General features: G+C 43.0%; 1 protein-coding gene across 2 annotated transcripts in view; it reads left to right on the top strand.

The window, feature by feature from the left end:
* Positions 1-26,147, top strand: part of slc38a12 (solute carrier family 38 member 12) — a 294,942-nt gene that overhangs the window by 40,604 nt on the left and 228,191 nt on the right. For both annotated transcript variants that reach the window (XM_078570625.1, XM_078570626.1), the window contains exon 4: positions 17,766-17,850. In XM_078570625.1, the coding sequence (XP_078426751.1) occupies positions 17,766-17,850 (85 nt within the window). The remainder of the gene's footprint in view (positions 1-17,765; positions 17,851-26,147) is intronic.

Raw genomic sequence — 26,147 nt, 5'->3', positions numbered from 1 at the left:
CCTCGATAATGGATCCTAACAATTTCCCCATGACAGATGTTAGACTAACTGGCCTGTAGTTTCCAGCTTTCTGTCTCCCTCCTTTCTTGAATAAAGGTGTGAAATTAGCAGTTTTCCAATCCAATGGGCCCCTTCTAGAATCTAAGGAATTTTGGAAGATTGTAACCAATTCACCTATGTCTGCAGCCAATTCTTTTAAGACCCCAGGGATGCAGGCTGTCTGATCCTTGGGACTTGTCAGCCTTTAGGTCTAATAATTTTTCCAGCACCTTTTTTCTGGTGCTGGTGATTTGCTATATGTTCCTCCCTCCTGTTCACCTCTTGATTTTCAAGTATCTTTGGGAAGTTTAAGTCTCCCACAGTGAAGATAGACGCAAAATGCCTGTTGAATGCCTCTGATATTTCCTTGTTTTCCATTATCAATTCCCCAGACTCTAGAGGACCAGCACGAGCCTTAGTTACTCTTGTCCTAGTAAGTGCTTGTGGAAACACTTACTATCTGTTTTATATTACTAACTAACTTTCTCTCCAAACTCTTCTTTCTTTTTTTTTGTCATTCTTTGTTGGTTCTTAAATTTTGACCAGTCATCTGACCTCCTGCTCGTCTTTGTAGATTTGTACAGTGCTTCTTTCAATTTGAAACTATTCTTAACCTCCTTATTCAGCCATGGCTGGTGCATCCTTCTCAAAGAGCCTTTCTTTCTCACTGGGATAAACCTGAGAGTTATTAAATTTCTCCAATTTCTGCCAATGCATCTCTACTGTCCTACCTTTTAACCTAGTTTCCCAATTCACTTAGCTAGATCTGCTTTCATACCCTTAAATTACCTTTTTATTCAGGTTTAAAACACTGGCCTTAGACGCTCTTCTCCCTTCAAACTGAACATGAAATTCTGTCATGTTATGATCGCTGTCGCCTAGAGGCTTCTTTACTATGAGGTTATTGATCCTGTCTCATTATGAGGTCCAGAATAGCCTGCTCCCTGGTTGACTCTAGAACATACTGCTGTAAGAAATTGCCCCGAATACACAAACTAAACCGCATTTTCCAGGCTACCTTTGCCAATCTGACTTGCGCAATGTAGATGTAGATTGAAGTCACCCATGATTATTGTGGTACCTTTCCTAATGCCCCATTTATTTCTTCCTGTATATTCTGTCCTACCATATAACTACTATTAGGGGGCCTATAAACTACTCTCACAAGTGACCTCTTATCTTTACTATTTCTTAGTAAAAGGGTGTGTGGTTTCAATATCAAAGGGTGACAACAGACATGTTTGCATCTTGCTGAAATTTCACAGGTAAATACAAGTGGGGGATATTGTTTTTAATTGACCTGAAAACGTGAAACATGCTATATTTGGAAGGATTTGAGTTTCAAAGAGGTGTGAAAACAATGGAACCTGAGATGAAGGGGGGGAAAAAGATCTTTGAGTTACCGTAGAGAGCTTAGGGGGTGCTGGAGCTGATATGTAGCAGCTGGAGTTGTGGTTGAGGGGATGCAGGTTGCATCAAGCATCCAGTCCAGCTACAAAAGTCTTGGGCTCCAAAAAGCAGTTTTATTCTGAATTTTGGATTTTCACAGAATGGGGGTGTGTTACAGGTCATGTGGTATGCCTTTATTGAAGCTACAGCCTTGGGTAATACTTCTAGATTTTTTTTTTGCAGTTAAACATCTATGAGGAAGTGTTGCCAGGAGGGGTTTACTTGTGGGTCTAACTAAGTAGTGTCTTTTTGGGCGAATGTTTTGTAAGACTAAGTTTAACTGTGTACCTGTAATCTTGTGTGCTTAAGTTTTCACTTATTCTTAATAAAACTTTTACTTCTAATTTTTAAAATCCCTAAAGTATTGCTAGACTTCTTACTGCTGAGATCATTACATCCCCTTCTCGTTTTCAGAATACAAAAAAACCTGGCATGGCCTGTAAGCCAAGTTTCCCTCTGGGATTTGGTTTGTGCAGCAATTAACATCAGCTGTGGTCATAACACTTGTCTCTACCCTAACCAATTCTACATCTTGCTCTTTCGAGCCAAGGTCACCTCTCACTACTGTACTAATGACATCCTTAATTAATAAAGCTACCCCACCATCTTTTAGAATCATAGAAAAGTTACAGCACACAAAGAGGCTAATCAGCCCATTGCATCTGTGCTGGCCAAAAAATAAAGTAGCTGCTCATTTTAATCTCACTTTCCAGAACCTAGTCTGTAACCTTGCAGGTTACAGCCCTTTAGATGCAGTTCCAGGTGCCTTTTTTTAAATGAGTTGAGCATTTCAGTCTCAACCAACAGCTCAGGCAGTGAATTCCAGATGCCCACCACCTTCTGATTGAAAAATGTTTTTCTTCATGTCCTCTCTAATCCTTCTATCAATCGGCTTAAATCCATGCTCCCTGGCTAGGGGAAACAGGCCTTACCTGTCTACCCTATCCAGGCTCCTCAATTTTGTACATCTCAGTTAGGTCACCCCTCAGCCGCCCTTGTCCTAAGGAAAACACCCTAGCCTGTCCAATCTTTCCTCGCAGCTGCAATATAAGCCCTGTCAGTATTCTTGTAAATCTCCTCTGTACTCTCCAGAGCAATTATGCCCTTCCTGTAATGTGGTGACCAGAACTGTGCACAATCCCAGCTGTAGCCTAACAAGCATTTTATACAGTTCCAGCATTACATCCCTGCTTTTGTGTTCAATACCTTGTCCAATAAAGGAAAGCATTCCATATGTTTTCTTTACCACCTCATCCACCTGTCCTGTCACGTTCAGGGACCTGTGGACATGCACTCCAAGGTCCCTCATTTTCTCTACCCTTCCAATATCCTCCGTTTGAGTGTTCCCTTCCTTTGTTTGCCCTGCCCAAATGCATCACCTCACACTCTTCCAGATTGAATTCCATTTGTCACTTTTCTGGCCACTCGGCCAAACCATTGATATAATTCTGGAGACAACAGTTATCCTCTTCACTGTCAGCTACTTGGCCAATTTTTGTTATCTGCAAATTTCTCAATCATGCTTCCCACATTTAAGTCCAAATCATAGATATATACCACAAACAGCAAGGGCCCTAACACTGAACCCTGTGGCATGCCACTTTCCATTTGCAAAACATCCATTGACCGTTGCCCTTTTGTTTCTTGTCACCTGAGCCAATTTTAGATCCAACCTGCCACCTTCTCCTGTTTCCCATGGGCTTTTACTTTTCTGACCATTGACATGTTGGGACCTTGTCAAATGTCTTGCTAAAATCCATGTAGCCAACATCCACTGCACTACCCTCATCAATCCTCCTTGTTACTTCCTCAATTTCTCTTAAGTTAGTAAGACACTACCTTCCCCTAACAAAACCATGCTGACTGTCCCTGATCAATCTGTGCCTTTCTAAGTGACTGACAGTTTATCCTGTGTCTCATAATTGATTCCAATAATTTTCTTACCACTGGGGTCAGACTGACTGGCCTATAATTGTCTTGCACTCTTTTTAAATAATGGTACAATGCTTGCTGGTCTCCAATCCTCTGGTACCTTGCCTGTATCTAGTGAAGATTAGAAAATGATCCTCAGTATCTGCTATTTCCTCCATGGCTTCCTTTAATGGCCTGGTACACAATCGATCCAGCCCTGGTGATTTATCCACCTTTTAAGGATGTCAGTCACTCCAGTACTTCCCCTCTCATTATGCTTATTGTATTTAATATTTCTCACACCTCCTTTAACTAGAATGTCTGCATCATCCCTCTCCTTAGTGAAGACAGAGACAAAGTACTCATTGAAAACACTGACCACATCTTCAACATCAATGCACAAGTTACCATGTACATTGCTGATAGGCCCTATTCTTTTTTAAGTTACACTCCTGTTCTTAATGTACTGGTAAAACATCTTTGGGTTTTCTTTGATTTTACCTGCCAATATTTTTTTGTAACCTCTGCTTTCCTAATTTCCTTTTTTTTAACATCACCCCTGTAATTTCTATACTCCTCTTGGCTTTCTACAGTATTAAGCTTTTTGTGACAGTCGTAAGCTTTCTTTTTTCTGTTTTATCTTGCCCTGTGTGCTTCTGGATAACCAGGGCTTCTAGATTTGGCAGTACTACCCTTTTCCTTTGTGGGGACATGTCTACGCTGCCCATTGAATTTTGCTTTTGAATGCCTCCCACTGATTTGACACTCTTCGCTTCTAATAGCTGTATCTAGTTCACCTCTCAACTTTGTAAAATTTGTTTTCCCCCAATTTCGAACCTTTACCCTGTTCTGTCTTTGTCCTTTTCCATAATTATGCTAAATCTAACTGCATTATGGTTACTAACTCCAAAATGGTCCCCCACTGTTACTTCATCCATTTGCTCAGCTTCATCTCCTAAGTCTAGAATTATGTCTCCCCTCGTTGGGCTTGTGTTGGCTAAAAAAAAAAATTCTCTTGAATGTGGTTCGAGCTTTGTGCCCTGTGCCTGTCGCACTGTTCAATTACCCTAATATCAATTGGGATATGAAGTCTTCAACTATTATTGCCCAATTATTTTTGCACTCAGAAATCTGCATACATATTTGCTCTTCTAACTCTCTTCCACTATTTGGGGGTCTATAGTACACTCCTAGCCGTGTGACTGCCCCTTTTTTAAAATTTCTGAGCTTAACCCATATGGCTTCATTTGATGTTTCATTGAGGATATCATCCCCCCTCAGCTGTAATTAAATCTTTAGCCAATAATGCTACACCCCCATCTTTTTTATCCCTCCCCCCTCTCTCTATCCTGCCTGAAAATTCTATTCAGGAATGTTGATCATATTTGCCCCTCCTTTAAGCCAAGTTTCCATTATAGGCACTTGGCAGCATGGTACCATTGCTATCTGTGCCCTCAGATCATCGGTTTTATTTACTATACTCCTTATATTTACATAAATACCTTATTAACACTGCCAAATCCCTGTGGTGTAAACTTTTTAACCTGTGCTTCTTTCCTTTAGGGTCACTCACTAATTTTCTGTCTCCTGTTACCTGCTCTGAATTTGCCCTCCAGTTCCCATCCCCTGCAAATCTAGCTTTCCTAGTTTCCTATCTTTTCGAAATGCCAAATACCCTTCAATATTTAGGTCCTATCCTTGGTCACCCTGTAAATGTCAGAGGAATGGGAAATGTCATTTGCTCCTTCTCCAAGGCATTCCCATCCTTCCTGAAGTGTGATCCCAGAATTGGATGCTGCTTCAACTGAGGTCTAACCAGTGATCTATTAAGGTTTGTATTGTATGTTTTAGTTGCCCCTTAATTACCAGCTCGTGTGTTTTATAGCTGCTTGCCTGCTTAGATGCTTTTATAGCGCAGGAGCAAGTTTATACCAGAAGATGGCAGTATGGTAATGAATTCTTCTATAACCACCTTTTTAGTATACGTGGAGATAAATTAGGTGTGGTTAAAGACCAGCCTTTGTTTTAACTTTAAAATCTTTTGCTTCATGTCAAGTTCATGGAGTATTACCCTATTACTTCTGCCAATCTGTTATCTACAGAAGGTTTACCGGACCTCACGCCTTCTCCTCCTTCCCAGAAACATGATAGGGTCCCCCTTGTCCTCACTTATCACCCCACCAGCCTCCGCATTCAAATGATCATCCTCCGCCATTTCCGCCAACTCCAGCATGATGCCACCACCAAACACATCTTCCCTTCACCCCCCCCGGCGGCATTCCGTAGGGATCGTTCCCTCCGGGACACCCTGGTCCACTCCTCCATCACCCCCTACTCCTCAACCCCCACCTATGGCACCTCCCCATGCCCACGCAGAAGATGCAACACCTGCCCCTTCACTTCCTCTCTCCTCACCGTCCAAGGGCCCAAACACTCCTTTCAAGTGAAGCAGCATTTCACTTGCATTTTCCCTAACTTAGTCTACTGCATTCGTTGCTCCCAATGCGGTCTCCTCTACATTGGAGAGACCAAACGCAAACTGGGCGACCGCTTTGCAGAACACCTGCAGTCTGTCCGCAAGAAAGACCCAAACCTCCCTGTCGCTTGCCATTTTAACACTCCACCCTGTTCTCTTGCCCACATGTCTGTCCTTGGCTTGCTGCATTGTTCCAGTGAAGCCCAACGCAAACTGGAGGAACAGCACCTCATTTTCCGACTAGGCACTTTACAGCCTTCCGGGCTGAATATTGAATTCAACAACTTTAGACCTTAAACTCCCCCTCCCCCCATCCCCACCCCGTTTCTTCCCCCTCCCCTTTTTTTCAATAATTTATATAGATTCTTCTTTTCCCACCTATTTCCATTATTTTTAAATCTAAAACTAAAACTTTGTTAGTCTTTCCACCCCACCCCCACTAGAGCTGTACCTTGAGTATCCTGCCTTCCATTCTTAATTAGCACTTTTCTTAGATAATATCACCACCTTCAACACCTCTTTGATCCTTTTGTCTGTGACATCTTTTGATTATCTGCTCCTATCACTGCTTGCTTATCTCCACAACCACCCCACCCTCAACTTCTCTCTCCCCCCGCCCCCCACCTTAGACCAGCTTATATTTCACCTCTCTCCTAACTATACTTCAGTTCTGCCGAAGGGTCGTGAGGACTCGAAACGTCAACTGTTTTCTTCTCCACCGATGCTGCCAGACCTGCTGAGTTTTTCCAGGTAATTCTGTTTTTGTTTTGGATTTCCAGCATCCGCAGTAGCTTTTAGCTTTTTGTTTTTACCAGACTAATGCCTGGAATTCCAAAACAAAAACAAAAATACCTGGAAAAACTCAGCAGGTTTGGCAGCATCTGCGGAGAGGAACACAGTTAACGTTTCAAGTCCGAATGACCCTTCAACAGAACTAAGTAAAAATAGAAGAGAGATGAAATATAAGCTGGTTTAAGCGGGGGGGGGGGGGGTGGGACAAGTAGAGCTGGATAGAGGGCCAGTGATAGGTTGAGATAACCGAAAGATGTCACAGACAAAAGGACAAAGAGGTGTTGAAGATGGTGATATTATTTAAGGAATGTGCTAATTAAGGGTAGAAAGCAGGACAAGCAATGTACAGATAGCCCTAGTGGGGGTGGGGTGAAGGAATCAAAAAAGGCTAAAAGGTAGAGATAAAACAATGGATGGAAATGCATTTAAAAATAAAGGAAGTAGGTGGGAAAAGAAAAATCTATATAACTTATTGGAAAAAAAAAGGGGGGAGAATTGGAAAGAGGGTGGGGATGGAGGAGAGAGTTCATGATCTAAAATTGTTGAACTCGATATTCAATCTGGTTTTTTTGCTTTTATCTTAATGCCTGGAATTGGTGGGTTGTCTTATGAGGAAAGGTTGGACAGATTAGACTTGTATCTACTGGCGTTTAGAGTAAGAGGCAATTTAATTGATACATAAGATCCTGAGGGGTCTTGATAGTCCCTGAGGAGAGGATGTTTCCTCTTGTGGGAGAATCTAGAACTAGGGGGTCACTGTTTAAAAATAAGGGGTCGCCCATTTAAAACAGATGAAGTGAAATTTTTTCACTGAGGGTCATGAGTCTTTGGAACTCTTCTTGAAAAAGTGGTGGAAGCAGAGTCTTTGAATATTTTAAAGGTAGGTGGATAGATTCTCGGTAAGAAAGGCGGTGATAGGTCATTGGCAGTAGGCGGGATGCAGATTTCAGGTTACTGTCAGACCAGCCGTGATCTTACGAAATGGCAGAGCAGGCTGGAGGGGCTGAATGGCCTACTCGTTCATATGTTCATACACTAGTTTAGTAGTCCAGTGCTTCTGGTACTGGGCTAGTAACCCTGTGGTCAAGAATTCCAATCTTCTTATAGCAACTTGTGAAACTCCATTCATTTAATGTAATTTGGAAGCTGCTGGTTCTCGTAAACACCCAATTAATGTTTTTCAGGGAAGGGAAACATTACCCTTATTTGGACTTATCAATGAGACTTCAGTTCCACATTCTTATATTCAAGGCAACTAAAAATGGATGATAACTTGTATTTGTGCTTTTAATGTAATAAAACAGTGTGCTTCACATTATAAAACAAAATGAAACTAAGCCAAACCAAACATGAGATATTGGGGCAGATGACCAGTAGCTTGGGTCAAGCGTTAAGTTTTAAGGAGTATATGAAAGGAAAAAAGCAAGATAGAGGTTTAGAGAGGGATTTCCAGAGCTGAGGGCCAAGGCAGCTGAAAGCACAACCGTCAATGGTGGTGAAATTAAAATCAGGGATGCTCAAGAGGCTGGAATTAAAGGAGTGCAAGTATCTTGGAGCAATATAGGAGTGGAAGAGATTGCGGAGATAGGGAGAGAAGAGGCCAGCAAGGGGTTTGAAAACAAACATGAGAATTTTAAAATCAAGGCATTGCTTAACCAGGAGTCATTGTAGGTTAGTGAGCACAGCAGTGATATGTGAATTGGATATGGTGCCAGTTAGGATAAAGGCAGCAGAGTTTTGGATGATAATTCTAATACTGAACTATTGTCTGTATTACACACACCCCTAGAGCAAAATAAACATGTGAATTTCATGGTCACAGCTCTGCTCCATTGCAACTATTGTTTATGCCTTTATGAAGTCCCTTAACTCTTACATCTTCCAGTTTAGCATCATCTGGCCAACACTTGATGTATTTCGGAATCCAGGCTGTTTATGAAGAATAGAAGCTGACCCCTGGGCCACTGCACTTCGCACATTTTATTTTCTTTCTCCCTCTTTCCACCCCACCCCCCCTCCGGTCTCCAACATCCAAACTAACACAAATAGGAGTTGGCTGTGATTGAACATGACAAAAGATCACTTTTGCTTAATGTCACTTGGGTTAATAGTTTAACTTCCAGAACTCACTTGAACAGTTAATCTCTGTCCTTGGTAGAAAACTAAGTCATAATCTAAAACAAAAACAGAAATACCTGGAAAAACTCAGCTGGTCTGGCAGCATCGGCGGAGAAGAACAAAGTTGACGTTTCGAGTCCTCATGACCCTTCAACAGAAGTCATAATCTATTTGGGGGAGATGTGTTCAGTTTTGCATCTTAATTATAATCCTATTTTTTTCATAACTGCTTGTCTGTTCAGGTAAATTTGCAGATGTAGTAGGTTTGTACCAGTAGATGGCATCATGATAATGAATTCTTCCTGTAGCCAGAGTTTAGTTTGTGATGTTGGATTGGGCGCAATTAAAAGCTAACCTTCATTTAACTTGTGACCATTTTCACATTGCCATATTTCATACAAAGTGGTAGGTTACAAGTTGCATCTAGTTCATACTTAAAAAGATCATAATATCAAATTTAAAAATTCATGTTATGCCAACCAGCTGTTGATTACGTAAGTTCATGTAGTGCCTGCATTCCCTGACTATAAAAACACTGCATTGAATTGAGGAGCTGTTACAGTAAAATACAATTAGGTCTCCAAATTACTACTGTGCAAAACCTTGATCTCTTATTTGCAGCAACTATGTTACCACAATCCCTCACTACAGACTGAAGGTTTGGGCAGGTCCTATAACATGTGCCTCTTATTGAATTGGTGTCAGATGGTAATGGATCCATTGAAATTTATAACACCAGAGGAGATCATTCGATTCATTCCTGATAGTTTCTTAGACCAATCCAAAATTCATCTGATTACCTTGCTTTTCCTGTATGCTCTTGCGTTTCAAATATTGATTTCATCCTTTTTTACATGTAGCTGTCTCTGCTTCACTCACTTATGCCAAAATTCTTCTAGGCTCCAACAAGTCTCTGTAATTCTGCTACTCCCTTAACCCTTGATTGTTTCATTTGGGGTTCAGGGTCTGAATGGGGTTTTTAGTTTGCCTGTTACCGTAAGAATGCTGCCAAAGACTGTATTGTACAAACCATTCTTGTTTATACACATCTCATTACTCCATATGAGGTTGTACTTTTGCTTCCCACCAGATTGCTGCCTCTCTAGTCGTGACATTGTATTGCAGTTACGTCGGTATTGGGTGCTCCTGATAAACCTTTAATTGATCATTTTAAGTTCCTGTTTTCTCATTATTGGCTGCCAACCAAAGGAACGAGTCTTTCTATAAGTGACTCTGATCATCTCTTATCCTCTAAACCATTCAGAATCTTTCTGTGGAGTTTATACTTAGAATCCTTGATCTTTCTCCCAAAATCATCTTGTACTTTTTCATATTAAATTACTTTGGTCATTGGAATGAGTAGATAAGAGAGCTAAAAACAAAAAACTACTGCGGATGCTGGAAATCCAAAACAAAAACAGAATTACCTGGAAAAACTCAGCAGGTCTGGCAGCATCGGTGGAGAAGAAAAGAGTCGACGTTTCAAGTCCACATGACCCTTCAACAGAACTGGGTATAGTTAGGAGATGGGTGAAATATAAGCTGGTTTAAGGTGGGGGGGCGGGGGGAGAGAAATTGAGGGTGGGGTGGTTGTAGGGACAAGCAAGCAGTGATAGGAGCAGATAATCAAAAGATGTCACAGACAAAAGGATCAAAGAGGTGTTGAAGGTGGTGATATTATCTAAGAAAAGTGCTAATTAAGAATGGAAGGCAGGACACTCAAGGTACAGCTCTAGTGGGGGTGGGGTGGAAAGACTGACAAGGTATTAGTTGTAGATTTAAAAATAATGGAAATAGGTGGGAAAAGAAAAATCTATATAAATTATTGAAAAAAACAAAAGGGAGGGGGAGGAAACAGGGTGGGGATGGGGGGAGGGAGTTTAAGATCTAAAGTTGTTGAATTCAATATTCAGCCCGGAAGGCTGTAAAGTGCATAGTCGGAAAATGAGGTGCTGTTCCTCCAGTTTGCGTTGGGTTTCACTGGAACAATGCAGCAAGCCAAGGACAGACATGTGGGCAAGAGAGCAGGGTGGAGTGTTAAAATGGCAAGCGACAGGGAGGTTTGGGTCGTTCTTGCGGACAGACCGCAGGTGTTCTGCAAAGCGGTCGCCCAGTTTGCGTTTGGTCTCTCCAATGTAGAGGAGACCGCATTGGGAGCAACGAATGCAGTAGACTAAGTTAGGGGAAATGCAAGTGAAATGCTGCTTCACTTGAAAGGAGTGTTTGGGCCCTTGGACGGTGAGGAGAGAGGAAGTGAAGGGGCAGGTGTTGCATCTTCTGCGTGGGCATGGGGAGGTGCCATAGGTGGGGGTTGAGGAGTAGGGGGTGCTGGAGGAGTGGACCAGGGTGTCCCGGAGGGAACAATCCCTACGGAATGCCGCCGGGGGGGTGAAGGGAAGATGTGTTTGGTGGTGGCATCGTGCTGGAGTTGGCGGAAATGGCGGAGGATGATCCTTTGAATGCGGAGGCTGGTGGGGTGATAAGTGAGGACAAGGGGGACCCTATCATGTTTCTGGGAGGGAGGAGAAGGCATGAGGGCGGATGCGCGGGAGATGGGCCGGACACGGTTGAGGGCCCTGTCAACTACCGTGGGTGAAAAACCTCGGTTAAGGAAGAAGGAGGACATGTCAGAGGAACTGTTTTTGAAGGTAGCGTCATCAGAACAGATGCGACGGAGGCGAAGGAACTGAGAGAATGGGATGGAGTCCTTACAGGAAGCGGGGTGTGAGGAGCTGTAGTCGAGGTAGCTGTGGGAGTCGGTAGGCTTGTAATGGATATTGGTGGACAGTCTATCATCGGAAATTGAGACAGAGAGGTCAAGGAAAGGAAGGGAAGTGTCAGAGATGGACCATGTGAAAATGATGGAGGGGTGGAGATTGGAAGCAAAATTAATAAATTTTTCCAGGTCCCAACGAGAGCATGAAGCAGCACCGAAGTAATCATCGATGTACCGGAGAAAGAGTTGTGGGAGGGGGCCGGAGTAGGACTGGAACAAGGAATGTTCCACATACCCCATAAAGAGACAGGCATAGCTGGGGCCCATGTGGGTACCCATAGCCACACCTTTTATTTGGAGGAAGTGAGAGGAGTTAAGGGAGAAATTGTTCAGTGTGAGAACAAGTTCAGCCAGACGGAGGAGAGTAGTGGTGGATGGGGATTGTTTGGGCCTCTGTTCAAGGAAGAAGCTAAGGCCCCTCAGACCATCCTGGTGGGGGATGGAGGTGTAGAGGGATTGGACATCCATGGTGAAGAGGAAGCGGTTGGGGCCAGGGAACTGGAAATTGTTGATGTGACGTAAGGTGTCAGAGGAATCACGGATGTAGGTGGGAAGGGACTGAACAAGGGGAGAGAGAAGGGAGTCAAGATAACGAGAAATGAGTTCCGTGGGGCAGGAACAGGCTGACACGATCGGTCTGCTGGGACAGTTCTGTTTGTGGATTTTGGGTAGGAGTTAGAAGCGGGCCATCCGAGGTTGGGCGACTATCAGGCTGGAAGCTGTGGAGGGAAGATTTCCAGAGGAGATGAGGTCAGTGACAGTCCTGGAAACAATGGCTTGATGTTCCGTGGTGGGGTCATGGTCCAGGGAGAGGTAGGAGGAAGTGTCTGCGAGTTGACGCTCAGCCTCCGCGAGGTAGAGGTCAGTGCGCCAGACAACAACAGCACCACCCTTGTCATCGGGTTTGATGACAATGTTGGGGTTGGACCTGAGAGAACGGAGTGCAGTGAGTTCAGAGAGAGACAGATTAGAATGGGTGAGAGGAGCAGAGAAATTGAGACGGCTAATGTCACGCCGACAGTTCTCAATGAAAAGATCAAGAGAAGGTAAGAATCCAGAGGGAAGGTCCAGGTGGAGGGAGAATATTGGAGGTGGGTAAAAGGATCCGTTGAACGGGGAGAGGACTCCTGCCCAAAGAAGTGAGCATGGAGACGAAGACGGCGGAAGAAGAGTTCAGCATCGTGCCGAGCCCAAAATTCATTGAGATGAGGGCATAAGGGTATGAAACTAAGTCCTTTGCTGAGCACTGAACGTTCAGCATCGGAGAGGGGAAGGTCAGGGGGTATAGTGAATACGCGGCTGGGGCGGGGATTGGAAGATAGGGTGGGGACGGAGGGACAAGCAGGGGTGGAGGGTCCCAGATGGGTGTTGGTGTCGATGAGTTGTTGGAGCTTGCGTTCTTTAGCACTTGAGAGAAAGAGAAAAAGTTTCTTGTTGAGGCGTCGGATGAGGCGAAGAATAAAATGAAACTGGGAGCACGCGCTGCTTTGAAAAAGGGTGCGGCGGTGCTGCTGGAGGGAGAGGTCAAGTGTGTTCATATGGCGGCGCATGGCACTGAGTGTGGATCTCAGAATGCGACGGGAACAGCAGGCCGAGAAACGTTTTATGTCCCGGAGATACCTGTAATCCTGGGTGGGTTCGAAACAAGCCTACTCCTCAACCCCCACCTATGGTACCTCCCCATGCCCACGCAGAAGATGCAACACCTGCCCCTTCACTTCCTCTCTCCTCACCGTCCAAGGGCCCAAACACTCCTTTCAAGTGAAGCAGCATTTCACTTGCATTTCCCCTAACTTAGTCTACTGCATTCGTTGCTCCCAATGCGGTCTCCTCTACATTGGAGAGACCAAACGCAAACTGGGCGACCGCTTTGCAGAACACCTGCGGTCTGTCCGCAAGAACGACCCAAACCTCCCTGTCGCTTGCCATTTTAACACTCCACCCTGCTCTCTTGCCCACATGTCTGTCCTTGGCTTGCTGCATTGTTCCAGTGAAACCTGGAGGAAACTGGAAACTGGAGGAACAGCACCTCATCTTCCGACTATGCACTTTACAGCCTTCCGGACTGAATATTGAATTCAACAACTTTAGATCTTAAACTCCCTCCCCCCATCCCCACCCCGTTTCTTCCCCCTCCCTTTTGTTTTTTTCAATAATTTATATAGATTTTTCTTTTCCCACCTATTTCCATTATTTTTAAATCTACAACTAATACCTTGTCAGTCTTTCCACCCCACCCCCACTAGAGCTGTACCTTGAGTGTCCTGCCTTCCATTCTTAATTAGCACTTTTCTTAGATAATATCACCACCTTCAACACCTCTTTGATCCTTTTGTCTGTGACATCTTTTGATTATCTGCTCCTATCACTGCTTGCTTGTCCCTACAACCACCCCACCCTCAACTTCTCTCCCCCCGCCCCCCACCTTAAACCAGCTTATATTTCACCCCTCTCCTAACTATACTCAGTTCTGTTGAAGGGTCATGTGGACTCGAAACGTCGACTCTTTTCTTCTCCACCGATGCTGCCAGACCTGCTGAGTTTTTTCAGGTAATTCTGTTTTTGTTTTAGATAAGAGACTTGTTTGCCAATTACAATGCTCATTGTTTGCTACACACTCTAAATCTGCAGAAAACATAAGTAAACATTTTTCCTTCTCAGCCCAAGTTCAAACAATATCAATATTTATTGATTCATTCTACCCTTTTGTGGTATAGACTGAGTGCCCTCAGGTGAAGGAGATGGATTAGAGGGGCTGGGGATAATTGGACCAGGGCATGTCAATGCAGTTCATCTGCCATTGTAAAATAAGTTTGCCCTATTTATATACAATACTTTACTCTCCAGCTCTGCATATTTAGAGGTTCAACTGCAGTGCAATCTGAGGACCTGAGGTGCAAAACAGCTGCTACAGCACTGCCACTGGCAGGAGGTGGAATTACAACAGTGTTTACCAATGCAGCTTCCTTTTAGAACTATGGATATGTCAAATTTCCTATTATATATTTCTGAATGCTGAAAGATGACAGGAAGTTTTGTAAGTTGTAAGTTCTTATAAATGTTTACATTATCATTTAGGTATTATAATTTTGAACTAGACAAGAATCTCTGGGGTAATGCCAGTTTAACCTTATCTAATCCAAGCAAGACCCATTTATCCCATTGTGTCTTCTGTCCATGCCACCTTTGTCTACTCTGAATATCCTTTTATTCAATAAGTCAGGGTTTTTCTAACAAGCATTCTGTGAATCGAATCGCTGCTGCCTTCAAAACAATATAAACAACATCTTGGGTGCTAATTTTATAAAATTGGACCCTTCTTCCAAATATCCAGAAGAGAATTGTTAGATGTGTTACAAGTTGTGCTGATTGTCTTTGATTTATCCCATACATTTTTTCTATATGCTCACTGATATTCAGCTGATTTTTGAGTTCTTGGTTCTAGGCAAATGCACAACTGAGACTAACTTTATCCTTCTCCCTTCCTTCATCTCATTTATTTCACTAGACGATTTTGTAACTGGTTAGGGAAGGAAGCTCTGCAGGCATGGGACTAATTTCCATGTGAATGCTGATATCATGTAGTTCTACCTCTCGCCTCCCTTGACTGCCTTTGCGTAATGGATGAATTGCAACTTTTTCAAACTCTATATTGAAGACTTAAACCATTGTCTTCAGCCCCTACTAGAAACTTTTCTCCCTTACTCCTCGACCCCTGTCTTAAGCTGAACCAGATGCTTGCCCATCACCTCCCCTTTACTCAGTGACTTGCAATGAAGGTAATGCATTCAATTTAAATCCTTGTCCTAAATACCTGGCCAGTTCCTACCCTATTTTTTTTTCTACCTTGTTGTTGTGACAGTTGGGTCCTACTCTTTGGAATTCCCTTGAACTTTTCTGCACCTCCACTTTCTGCACATCCAGTTTAAAGAACTACTCAAAACACACACCTCTTCATCCAAGCCTTTAGTCAACTCAAATCCTTCCACCGCCTCCCCCCCCCCCCCGCCCATATCTGTGTGGTTTTCTTTATATACCTCTGAAGCATCTTTGACTTTTTTATATATATGCATATTAAAAATGTTGTACAAGTGGTTGGCTGCTCTTGTTTGCCAATCTTGAATTGTTGAAGCATTGCAATGCTCTTAATAGTGTAGAGTATTAAGATTGAACCGCCTTGCACATCTTAAGTTATAACTTTCCAAATACTTTGTATATTAAAGCTTCCTTTCCTATTATTGAAAAGGGCATGTGTTGTGGGTCCTTCTGAAATGGTCATTAGAAGTGGAGGGTTGGTATTGATGAAATAGAATTTCAGTTGGGGAAGCCTGCCCTTTCTCTTTGGTTGATTTCAGCTTCTCTTTCTGATTATGCTCATTTTCTCTCCGCTTGTATTTCTTTCCCTTGAGGCTTTCCCTAGTAACTCTATTGCCCTTAGTACCTTTTCGTGATTTTTGACTCTTGTCAATTCAACAATTTGTTTTGATTGTTAGCAATCCTCTAAATTTTGAAGACTTTGCCTCGGTCACCTCATATTTTCTGATCAAATGAGAGTGCTTCCAACTTCAATATTTTCCTTGTTTTGTATTATCCAGTCACTTGTCATCTGCAGGGAGTGTGGGTTTTCCAGGTTTTAATATGGCCAGAGGTTTCCTCTTTCTGTTTTTGACTTTCTCCGGAGATTGTGATCCTATCCCCTCGTTTCCTAAACTTCAATCAAACTAAATTAAAATATTATCTCTAGAATATTATCAATGAGCACCCAGCTCATTGCACCAATGTGAGTATTTGATGCACTTTAAATTGAAGTAATTTTACCATACTCTACAATCTTTCCAAAGCCTCTATTTCCTCTACTGTATGAGCAGACCAAAATTGTGCACAGTATTTTAACTGAGGCCAAATCAAGGTTTTATTCCATGATGTCTTGTGGTGTATTGTTCTGTGAGTATGCCCTACATCTGTTTGCTTTGGCTATAGTTTCATCGAATTGGTTGTGGACCTTTTTTTTTGGAGATTTTGTATTTGGGTGTTTTCTTCATGTTCGTGTCTCTGCCCCATTTCTGTATTGATCCCCTCATAATTTGAGACTGCCCAATAGCCAGGTAAAAATGAAAATCAGGGACTGAACAGAGACACCTATTCACCTAGATGTTAATTCAGTTAACTGGAATATGGCCAATGTCACCTTTTATCATCTCATCTCTGTAGGGCTACTAATTGTCAAACAAATGTTTTTAACACTAAACAGGTAAAGTAACAGTTCCCAGTGCAAACATAAGATTTAACCATTACTATAAATATCATCTATCTGACGTCAATCAAAGGCACTTCTCACTGACGCTTAAATGTAATACTGACCTTGAAATATGTTCACTTCTTTCATGGCTTTGTGTTAAAATGGAGCCCTCTAACTTCGCCTGACAGCCTCACACTGATTAAGGGATTAAGCAAAGACAGCCAGCTACAGAGCTGTCTACTGGATGACAGATTGTTCCCCCTCTAGCCTGACTTTGTCTTCAAAACAACTGTAGATGTCAATCAAGCCTAGCTGTCAATGAATTAAACCCATCATTTTAAAAGCATCCCAGTGTGTTTGAATTAAATGGAATGGCTTGACCAATATGACTGTCAAGGTGCTGAATAGTGTTAATTCTCTGTTAAATACCTTTGGCATACCAGACCATAAATACTACTCTCTACAGCTTGATTCAGCTAACTTAACCATATTTAATTTTAACTTCACACAGTGATAGGTCATGAAAAATCCAGTAAATGATTGAATACACCCATTTTGAAATCCAATTAGGGTTCTATGAAAGCCTTAGATTTATCTATATTTTGTATATGACGAACTGTCAACAGCATTACTGAGTTTAACACTCGTCAAAATGTGCCCAACATTCAATGAAGAATTCCTGAAAGAATGATTGACTACGCTTAGTGATCACTGCTTGCAGACTGGAGTATTCTATCTACAATTTTCCTCCTGTAGTTCATCTTTTAGCCCGTCTCTGCTTGAGGAGCCACCAATATGGTTTCTAGTTAACTGGTAGGATTTACTGTATGAATTGCTGAGAAATAAATGTTTAGTTTGTGGAATTTTTTCATGCAGTTAAACTCCAACCTGATGGTTTGTTTAGAACGTGAACTGCAACCAATTTGCATTGACCCTGACTGAGCCTTTCATATATCCCCCTACAGTTATATGACTACAACTTTTGTTATTGAGGCCATGGCAGCAGCCAATGCACATTTACGCTGGAAAAGGAGGGAGAGGCAAAGAATAGTAAGTAAATGATTTGATATGTAGATAAGGTGTGATTGGTATTAAGGGACAGCTTTAACATAAGACAAAAGCAAAATACTGCGGATGCTGGAAATCTGAAATAAAAGCAGAAAATGCTGGAAAAACTCAGCAGGTCTGACAGTAATTCTGGAGAGAGAAACGTTAATGTTTCGTGTCCGTATGATACTCTAGAGCTAAAGAGAAGTAGAAGTGTGGTGAAATTTATGCTGTTTAAGGGGGCTGGAGCAGGTAAAGCAGGTTAGAAGGTCAGCGATAGGTGGGGGCTAAGGAGAGACTGACAAAGATGTCCTGGACGCAAGACAAGGGAAGTGTTAATGGTGGTGGTGAAGACTAAAGGAGGTGCTGATAGTGGCATAAGTTAAGAAAGCAGAATGTGTTGATAGCTGAACAAAGATCAACACTCTGAAAGAACAGCATCCAAGAAGTGACAGATGGCCCTTGGTGGGGGTGGGGGTGGCGGTGGTTGGGGAAAAAGGATAGAAAAAGGGATTTTAAAGGATAAAACAAGGAATAAAAATAAGTGAATACAAAAAAGAATTAAAGGGATTACAAAAACGGGTGGGGATGGAGGAGAGAGCTCATGGTCTGAAGTTGTTGAACTCCATGTTAAGTCCAGAAGGCTGTAAAGTGCCTAATCGGAATATGAGGTGCTGTTCCTCCAGTTTGCGTTGGGCTTCACTGGAACAAGTGGAACAAGCAGGCCAAGGACGGACATGTGGGCATGAGAGCAGAGTGGTGTGTTGAAATGGCAAGTGACAAGAAGGTCTGGGTCATGCTTGCGGACAGACCGAAGGTGTTCTGCAAAGCGGTCACCCAGTCTGCGCTTGGTCTTTCCAATGTAGAGGAGATTGCATTGGGAGCAGCAAATGCAGTAGACCAAATTGAAGGAGGTGCAAGTGAAGCCTGTCCAACCTTTCCTCATAAGACAACCCGCTCATTCCAGGTATCAATCTAGAAAACCACCTCTGAACTGCCTCCAACGCATTTACATCCTTCCTTAGATAAGGAGACTAAAACTGCACACAATATTTGAGATGTGGTCTCACCAATGCTGCTTCAATTTGGTCTACTGCATTTGCTGCTCCCAATGCAATCTCCCCTACATTGGAATGACCAAGCGCAGACTGGGTGACCGCTTTGCGGAACACCTTCGGTTTGTCCGCAAGCATGACCCAGACCTTCTTGTCGCTTGCCATTTCAACACACCATCCTGCTCTCATGCCCACATGTCCGTATAACTGTATAACTGAAGCATAATATCCTTACTTTTATGTTCAATTCCTCCCTTAATAAAGGATAGCATTCCATTAGCTGCCTTAATTATATGCTGTACCTGCATACTATCTTTTTGTGACTCATGCACGAGAACACCTAGGTCTCTCTGTACCCTGGAATTCTGCAGTTGTTCTCCATGTAAGTAATACTCTGGCAGGAAGGAAAAAAAGAATAAGAAACCAAAGTTAATACCAAAGTTAAGTGCTGCAAGGACACTGAAGGCTTCACTTAGGAGTTTTGATATTGACTTTGAGGCTTGGGAGAAGCTTGCCCAGGAGGCTGCACATGGCGCAACCAAATAAACGATGTAACCTCCTTCAAAAGCAAGCGCAGATCAGAGGCAGAGACAAACCGTTGGGAGAGGAACTCCTAAGCCGGCAACTCATCCAAAACTCCATCGTCTGCAGTATCCTGTCCTATTTACAGTAGAATATTCAAGGTGCAGATCAGCCATAGTGACCTACGTACTTACCGGAACTCTACCAAACAGCACAGATGATGAACATGTTCATCCTTTTTGATGCAAAGGTGACCATGGGAAGAACATTGAGCATTGATACCTGTCTTTCACAAACCAAAACGAAATCGAAACTTGTCAATTTGCGCATGCTCGAAGTGCAGTTGTGGAGAGCCAGTAGCAGACCGATTGCTACTAACTGGAATATTTGCTGCAAGCAGAGTTGTGAAAAGCTGTTTTGGACTGGCAGTCACATTATGGTGAAGTTCTTGTTGAGAGTATTTTCTGATCACCTTCATGTGCCCTACACACTGCCTATACGACCTTAAAGATTTTAAAAATGCTTCATATCTACATTAAAATCAAGTGCTTAAACCTTGAGGGTACTGATACAGAAATAATTGCCTGAATTGAACACTTGATGGAACTGAGTGACTTTGGTCACAATAGGGATGGAAAAATCTGAGAGCACTTTGCATTACTGTGTGCTGGCACAAGTGTGGCCTGGATTGATTGCATCTTGAAAAGAGAGTGAGTCCTATATGTACAAAATGTACTTGCTGCATAAGGGATCATGTTGCACAATAAGAACTTTTGTTTTCTGGCAGTACCTTGCCTCATTCCTCCTGACCTATCAGCTTCTGGATTTGAAGATAAATCCTCAAACTATTTACCTTTCAGCCTCGCACACATCAGAGTAGAGAAGCACTGTTACGTTTTTCATTAGAAGATCTCTTGTTCTAAAGATGATTTCATTGTGTTCCTTATCAGTTAGTAAGAATATTGAAACATAAAGTATGAATAATATTTTCATGGGAAAGTTCATTTTGGGGAAAATCACTCAATAGTTTGAATGCAGAAAGTAAATGGGGTGGGGAGTCCAAAACTAGGCCACAGGCATAAAATAGTCACAAGGAATTCAGGAAGTTCTTTACTCGCTGATTAGAACGTGGAACTTCCTACCACATGGAGCAATTCAGAAAATGGCATAGATGTGTTATCCAGCTTCTCCTGAAATACCTTTTTTAATATATTCCTCCTTTATTGACTCTCATGATGGCCGGGTTTTTCTGGCCCTGTGGCGGGTGGGACCCCCCACAGGCAAGGCAGAGCCCCAGCCAGAGTCCATTGACTTGCGGCAGGACCCATAGACCCCGGCGGCAGGTGGGGGCAGAAAATCCCACCCGATGTATCTCTCTCTGCACTGGATTGCTCTGTTCCTTGATGACTGAAGTGCAATGATGTCCCCCAACACAACCCCATATGTAATTGTTGAGCCTGTCTAAACTGCCAAATAAGCTGAAAACTAGATTGGCCACTTCTCTGTCAATAATTTGCCTTAAATTCTGTATTCTTCTGACCTATTTAAACCATCACTAAGTCTGTGCATTTCCACCTCTAACTTCACCTGCCGTTGCCCCTGTCTCAGCTTACCTGTTGAAATCCTCATCCATGCCTTTGTTATCTCTAGACCCAACTATTCCAATGCATTCCTGGCTGTCTCCCACATTCCACTCTCTGTAAATTGAAGTCATCCAAAACTTTACCTATGTCGTAACTTGTATCAAGTCCCATTCCCATATTACCCTGTGCTTGCTGACCTGCATTGGGTACTGGTCAAGCAATGTCTTGATTTTAAAATTTCCATCCTTGTTTTCAAATTCTCCATGGTCTCACCTCTCTATCTTTGTAATCTCCCTCCAGCCCCACAACCTTTCAAAATATCTGCAATCTTTTAATTCTGGACCCCTGTGCATTCCCAATTATAATTGCTCCACCATTGGTGGCTGTGCCTTCATTTACCTTAGCCCGAAGGCCTGGAATTCCCTCCTTGCAACTCTCAGCCTGTCTACCCCTCTTTCTTCCTTGAAGACATTCCTTAAAACTTCTGATCAAGCTTTTGGTCATCTGACCAAATTTCCTTGTGGCTTGGTGTCAGGCTTTGTTTTATCATGCTCCTTGTTTCATTGTTAAAGGCACTATGTAAACATGTTATAAATGAATGTATTTCTCAACAAAATTTATAACCTGAATTGGAACTCATGATACCAACTTGAGTCATACCTAGCACAAAGGAAGATGGTTATGGTTGTTGGAGGTCAATCATTTCAGTTCCAGGGCATCACTGCAGGAGTTATTCAGGGTAGTGTCCTCGGCCCAACCATCTTCAGCTGCTTCATCAATGACCTTCCTTCCATCACAAGGTCAGAACTGGGACGTTCGCTGATTGTACAATGTCCAGCACCATCTGTGATGACTCAGCTACTGAAGCAGTCCATGTCCAAATGCAGCAAGACCTGGACAATATCCAGGCTTGGGCTGATGAGTGGCAAGTAACGTTTGTGCCACACCAGTGCCAGGCAATGGCCTTCTCCAACAAGAGAGAATCTAACCATAGCCCCATGACATTCAATGGTATTACCATTGCTGAATCCCCTGCACTGTCAGCATCCTGGGGGTTACCATTAACCAGAAACTGAACTGGACCAGCTATATAAATACTGTGGCTGCAAGAGCAGGTCAGAGGCTAGGAATCTCCTGACTCCCCAAAGCCTATTCACCATCTACAAGGCACAAGTAAGGAGAACGATGGAATACTCTCCAATTGCCTAGATGAGTTCAGCTCCAACAAGACTCAACAAGCTTAACACCATCCAGGACAAAGCAGTCTGCTTGATTGGCACCACATCCTCAAACATTCACTCCCTCCACCATTGACAGTGGCAGCAGTGTGCACCACCTACAAGATGCACTGCAGGAATTCACCAAGGCTCCTTAGACAGCACCTTACAAACCCATGACCACTATCATCTGGAAAGACGAGGGCATCAGACACATGGGAACACCACCACCTGGAAGTTCCCCTCCAAACCACTCACTATCCTGACTTGGAAAGATATTGCCATTCCTTCTCTGTTGCTGGGTCAAAATCCTGGAACTCCCTCCCCTATAGCACAGGAACTGCAGCGGTTCAAGAAGGCAGCTCACCACCACCTTCTCAAGGGCTATTAGGGATGGGCAATAAATGCTGGCCCAGCCAGCGACAGCCACACCCCGTGAATGAATTTTTTAAAAAAAACTCTTCCCTTGAACATAACAACCCCTTTTTTTATTATTTAGGGACAGTTCAGCAGGGTAGACCTCCCCATATTTTCAACAATTAATGTGCTCTTGTCATGTACTACTTGGTACGTGGTGCATTAAATTTGTCTTGCAAACCAGAGCTACCAATACTGTTTTGCATGTTTAGGATTAATGATGTTCAACTATTGGTTATTGATTAACCTTGCAGTACTTACAGTTCTTCAGATGCATGATTTCTGTGCCAGTGATGTCCCAATTTCTATTTAAACTGGGAAGCATTTTTAATGTTTCTCCTTTCCCTCTAAAACAGTTGGATCAGTTTTGAATTGTTATAGTAAAATGATGGCATCCAAGTGATGGGCTTAATGATCTTTTCTTGCAATGAAAATCTACTCTAATTATATGCTAAACCTTTCTGTTCTGTTCCTACTCTGCTATGCATTTTCCCTGTACAATATCAATGTACATGGGGGTCTGCTGTAACACGGAACCCTGTATAACACAGGCCCATCATGAATCCCAAACATTTCATCTACACTTATAATTTCAGTGTATTTCAGAATGCTGGCTGGTTCCAAGTCATTTCTGGGTTATTTATATTTTAATGAGATTTCAACCTGGTGACTAAAGCACCAGTTTTCTGCATTAAAAACTGGTCAAACTTGCATTGATACACATTCAATGATCAATGCAAAGTCATGTGTGCTGAACCATGAAAGAGGCACCATCGCTGAGAAGCTGAAATTCATTTCCCAAATCCAGGAACAAAGAAAAGTGCAGCACAGGAACAGGCCCTTCGGCCCTCCAAGCCTGTGCCGATCATATTTTGCCTGTCAACTAAAACATTTTGCACTTCCAGGGTCTGTATCCCTCTATTCCCATCCTAGGAAGGTGTTACGCAAGCATCCATTTCATGAAGAATGGGGATCACTGAATCCAAACTTCATAGTGGTTTGAAGATGAAGAGAAGAGGATTGAAGGTGTCAAGCAAGAAAGGTCCTGAAATGCCAACAACAACGCCTGCCAAGGCCATATACATGTGGTTCACCCAGTAGAGATCCTGCTTGTATCAGATCCTGTTATTCCAGCTCAGATTTTTACCAGCTAATGAATGGAAATGCTAATGCCTCAGTTTGGAGCTCGCAAAGGATGGTTAGCAAGACTCGGGAACTGGCACAGCATTTTTCAAGTTACTATGAGGAGAATAGCGGACTGCGGATGACCCAGCCACAACATAAGATCATAAGACATAGGAGCAGGCATGGACCCTGCTCTGCCATTTTAAGACCATGGGCTGATCTGACCATGGCTTTAACTCCATTTTACTGCCTGCTTCCCTCTCATTCTTAACTCCAATGAGTATAGGCTCAACCTTTCCTCGTAAAACAACCCCTGCTTCACAGGAATCAGCCCAGTGAACCTTTTTTCTCTAAACTGTTTCCAATGCAAGTATAACCTTTAAGGAGACTAAAACTATACACGGTATTCCCAGGTGTAGTCTTGCCAATGCTGTGTGCAATTGTAGCAAGACGTCCCTACTTTTATACTCCATCTCCCTTGCAATAAAGGCTAACATTTCATTTGCCTTCCTAATCACTTGCTGTACCTGCATGCTAACTTTTGTGATTCATGTATGAAGACACCCAGATCCCTCTGTACTGCAGCATTCTGTAGTCGCTCTCCATTTGAATAATGTTCTGCTTTTCTATTCCTGCTAAAGTGGACAACCTCATATTTTTTCCATATTTATATTACATCTGCCAAACTTTTTCCCACTCACTTAACCTATCTATATCCATTTGCATACTTTGTATCCTCGCAACTTGCTTCCCTATCTACCTGAATGAATTTGAGGAGATAGACAGATTTTTAATTAGTAATGGGTTGAAAGGTTATGGGGAGAGGGTGGGAAATTGGAGTTGAGGCCGAAAGGAGATCAGCCATGATCGTAATAAATGACGGGGCAGGCTCAAGGGGCTGAATTGCCTACTCCTGCTCCTAGTTCTTATGTACCTTTTTGTATCATCAGCTAATTTGGCTATAATACTCGGTCCCTTCATCCAAGTCATTAATATAAGCTGTAAATAGTTGAGACCGCATCACTGATCCCTGCAGCACTCCTAGTTAGTTTGCCAAGTTGAAAATTACCCTTTTTACCCGAATTGTCTCCTGTGAGCAAGCCAATCCTTTATCACCCCTAACACAGTGAGCTCTTGTGCAGTAACCTTTTTGTGTGGCGCCTTGTCAAATGCTTTCTGGAAAACCAAATACACTATATCTTGTTCCCTTTTATCCACCTTGCTTGTTACATCCTCCAAGAACTATAGAGTCATAGTCATAAGAGGCCTACAGCACAGAAAATGGCCTTTCGGCCCATCGCGTCTGTGCCAGTCAAACAAGTGCCTAACTATTCTAATCCCATTTTCCAGCACTAGGCCCATAGCCTTGTATGCCATGGCATCGCAAGTGCACATCCAAACACTTCGTAAATGTTATGAGGGTTTCTGCCTTTCAGGCAGTGAGTTCCAGATTCCCACCATCCTCTGGGTGAAAAAATTCTTTCTCACATTCTCTCTAAACCTCCTGCCCCTTAACTTAAATCTATGCCCCCTGGTTACCCTCTACCAAGGGGAAAAGTTCCTTCCTTTCTACCCTATCTATGCCCCTCATAATTTTATACACCTCAATCATGTCCCCCCTCAATCTCCTCTGCTCCAGGGAAAATAACCTCGTCTATCCAATCTCTCAGAACTAAAACTCTCTAGCCCAGGCAACATCCCGGTAAATCTCCTCTGCACTCTGTCCAGTGCAATCACATCCTTCCTATAATGCGGATTCCAGAACTGCACGCAGTGCTCTAGCTGTGGCCTAACCAGTGTTTTATGCAGATCCAGCATAACCTCCCTGCTCTTATATTCAATGCCTTGGCTACAAAGGCAAGTGCCCTATATGCTGCCTTACCCACTTTATCTACCTGTCCCGCTACCTTAAGGGACCGGTGGATATGCACACCTCTGACTCTTGGTACTTCCCAGGATCCTATCATTCATCATGTATTTCTGTGCCTTGTTTGTCCTGCTCCAGTGCATCACCTCACACTTGTCTGGATTAAATTCTATTTGCCACCCACCTGACCAGCCCATCTATACTCTGTAATCTAAGGCTATCCACCTCACTATTTATCACCCCACCAATTTTCGTATCATCCGCGAACTTACTGATCAACCCTCCTACATTCAAGTCTAAATCGTTTATATCTACCACAAACATCAAGGGACCCAACACCTATCCTTGTGGAATCCCACTGGACACAGGCACCCAGTCACAAAAACACCCCTGGACCATCACCCTCTGCTTCCTGCCACTCACCCAATTCTGGATCCAAATTGCCTTGGATCCCATGGGCTCTTACCTTCGTTATTAGTCTCCCATGCGGGACCTTATCAAAAACCTTGCTGAA

The sequence above is a fragment of the Cetorhinus maximus genome, chromosome 24, assembly GCF_964194155.1.
Source record: "Cetorhinus maximus chromosome 24, sCetMax3.hap1.1, whole genome shotgun sequence".
NCBI classification, from domain to species: domain Eukaryota; kingdom Metazoa; phylum Chordata; class Chondrichthyes; order Lamniformes; family Cetorhinidae; genus Cetorhinus; species Cetorhinus maximus.
Note: the sequence above shows the minus strand (reverse complement) of the source record. Positions and strands in the feature narration are given on the sequence as shown.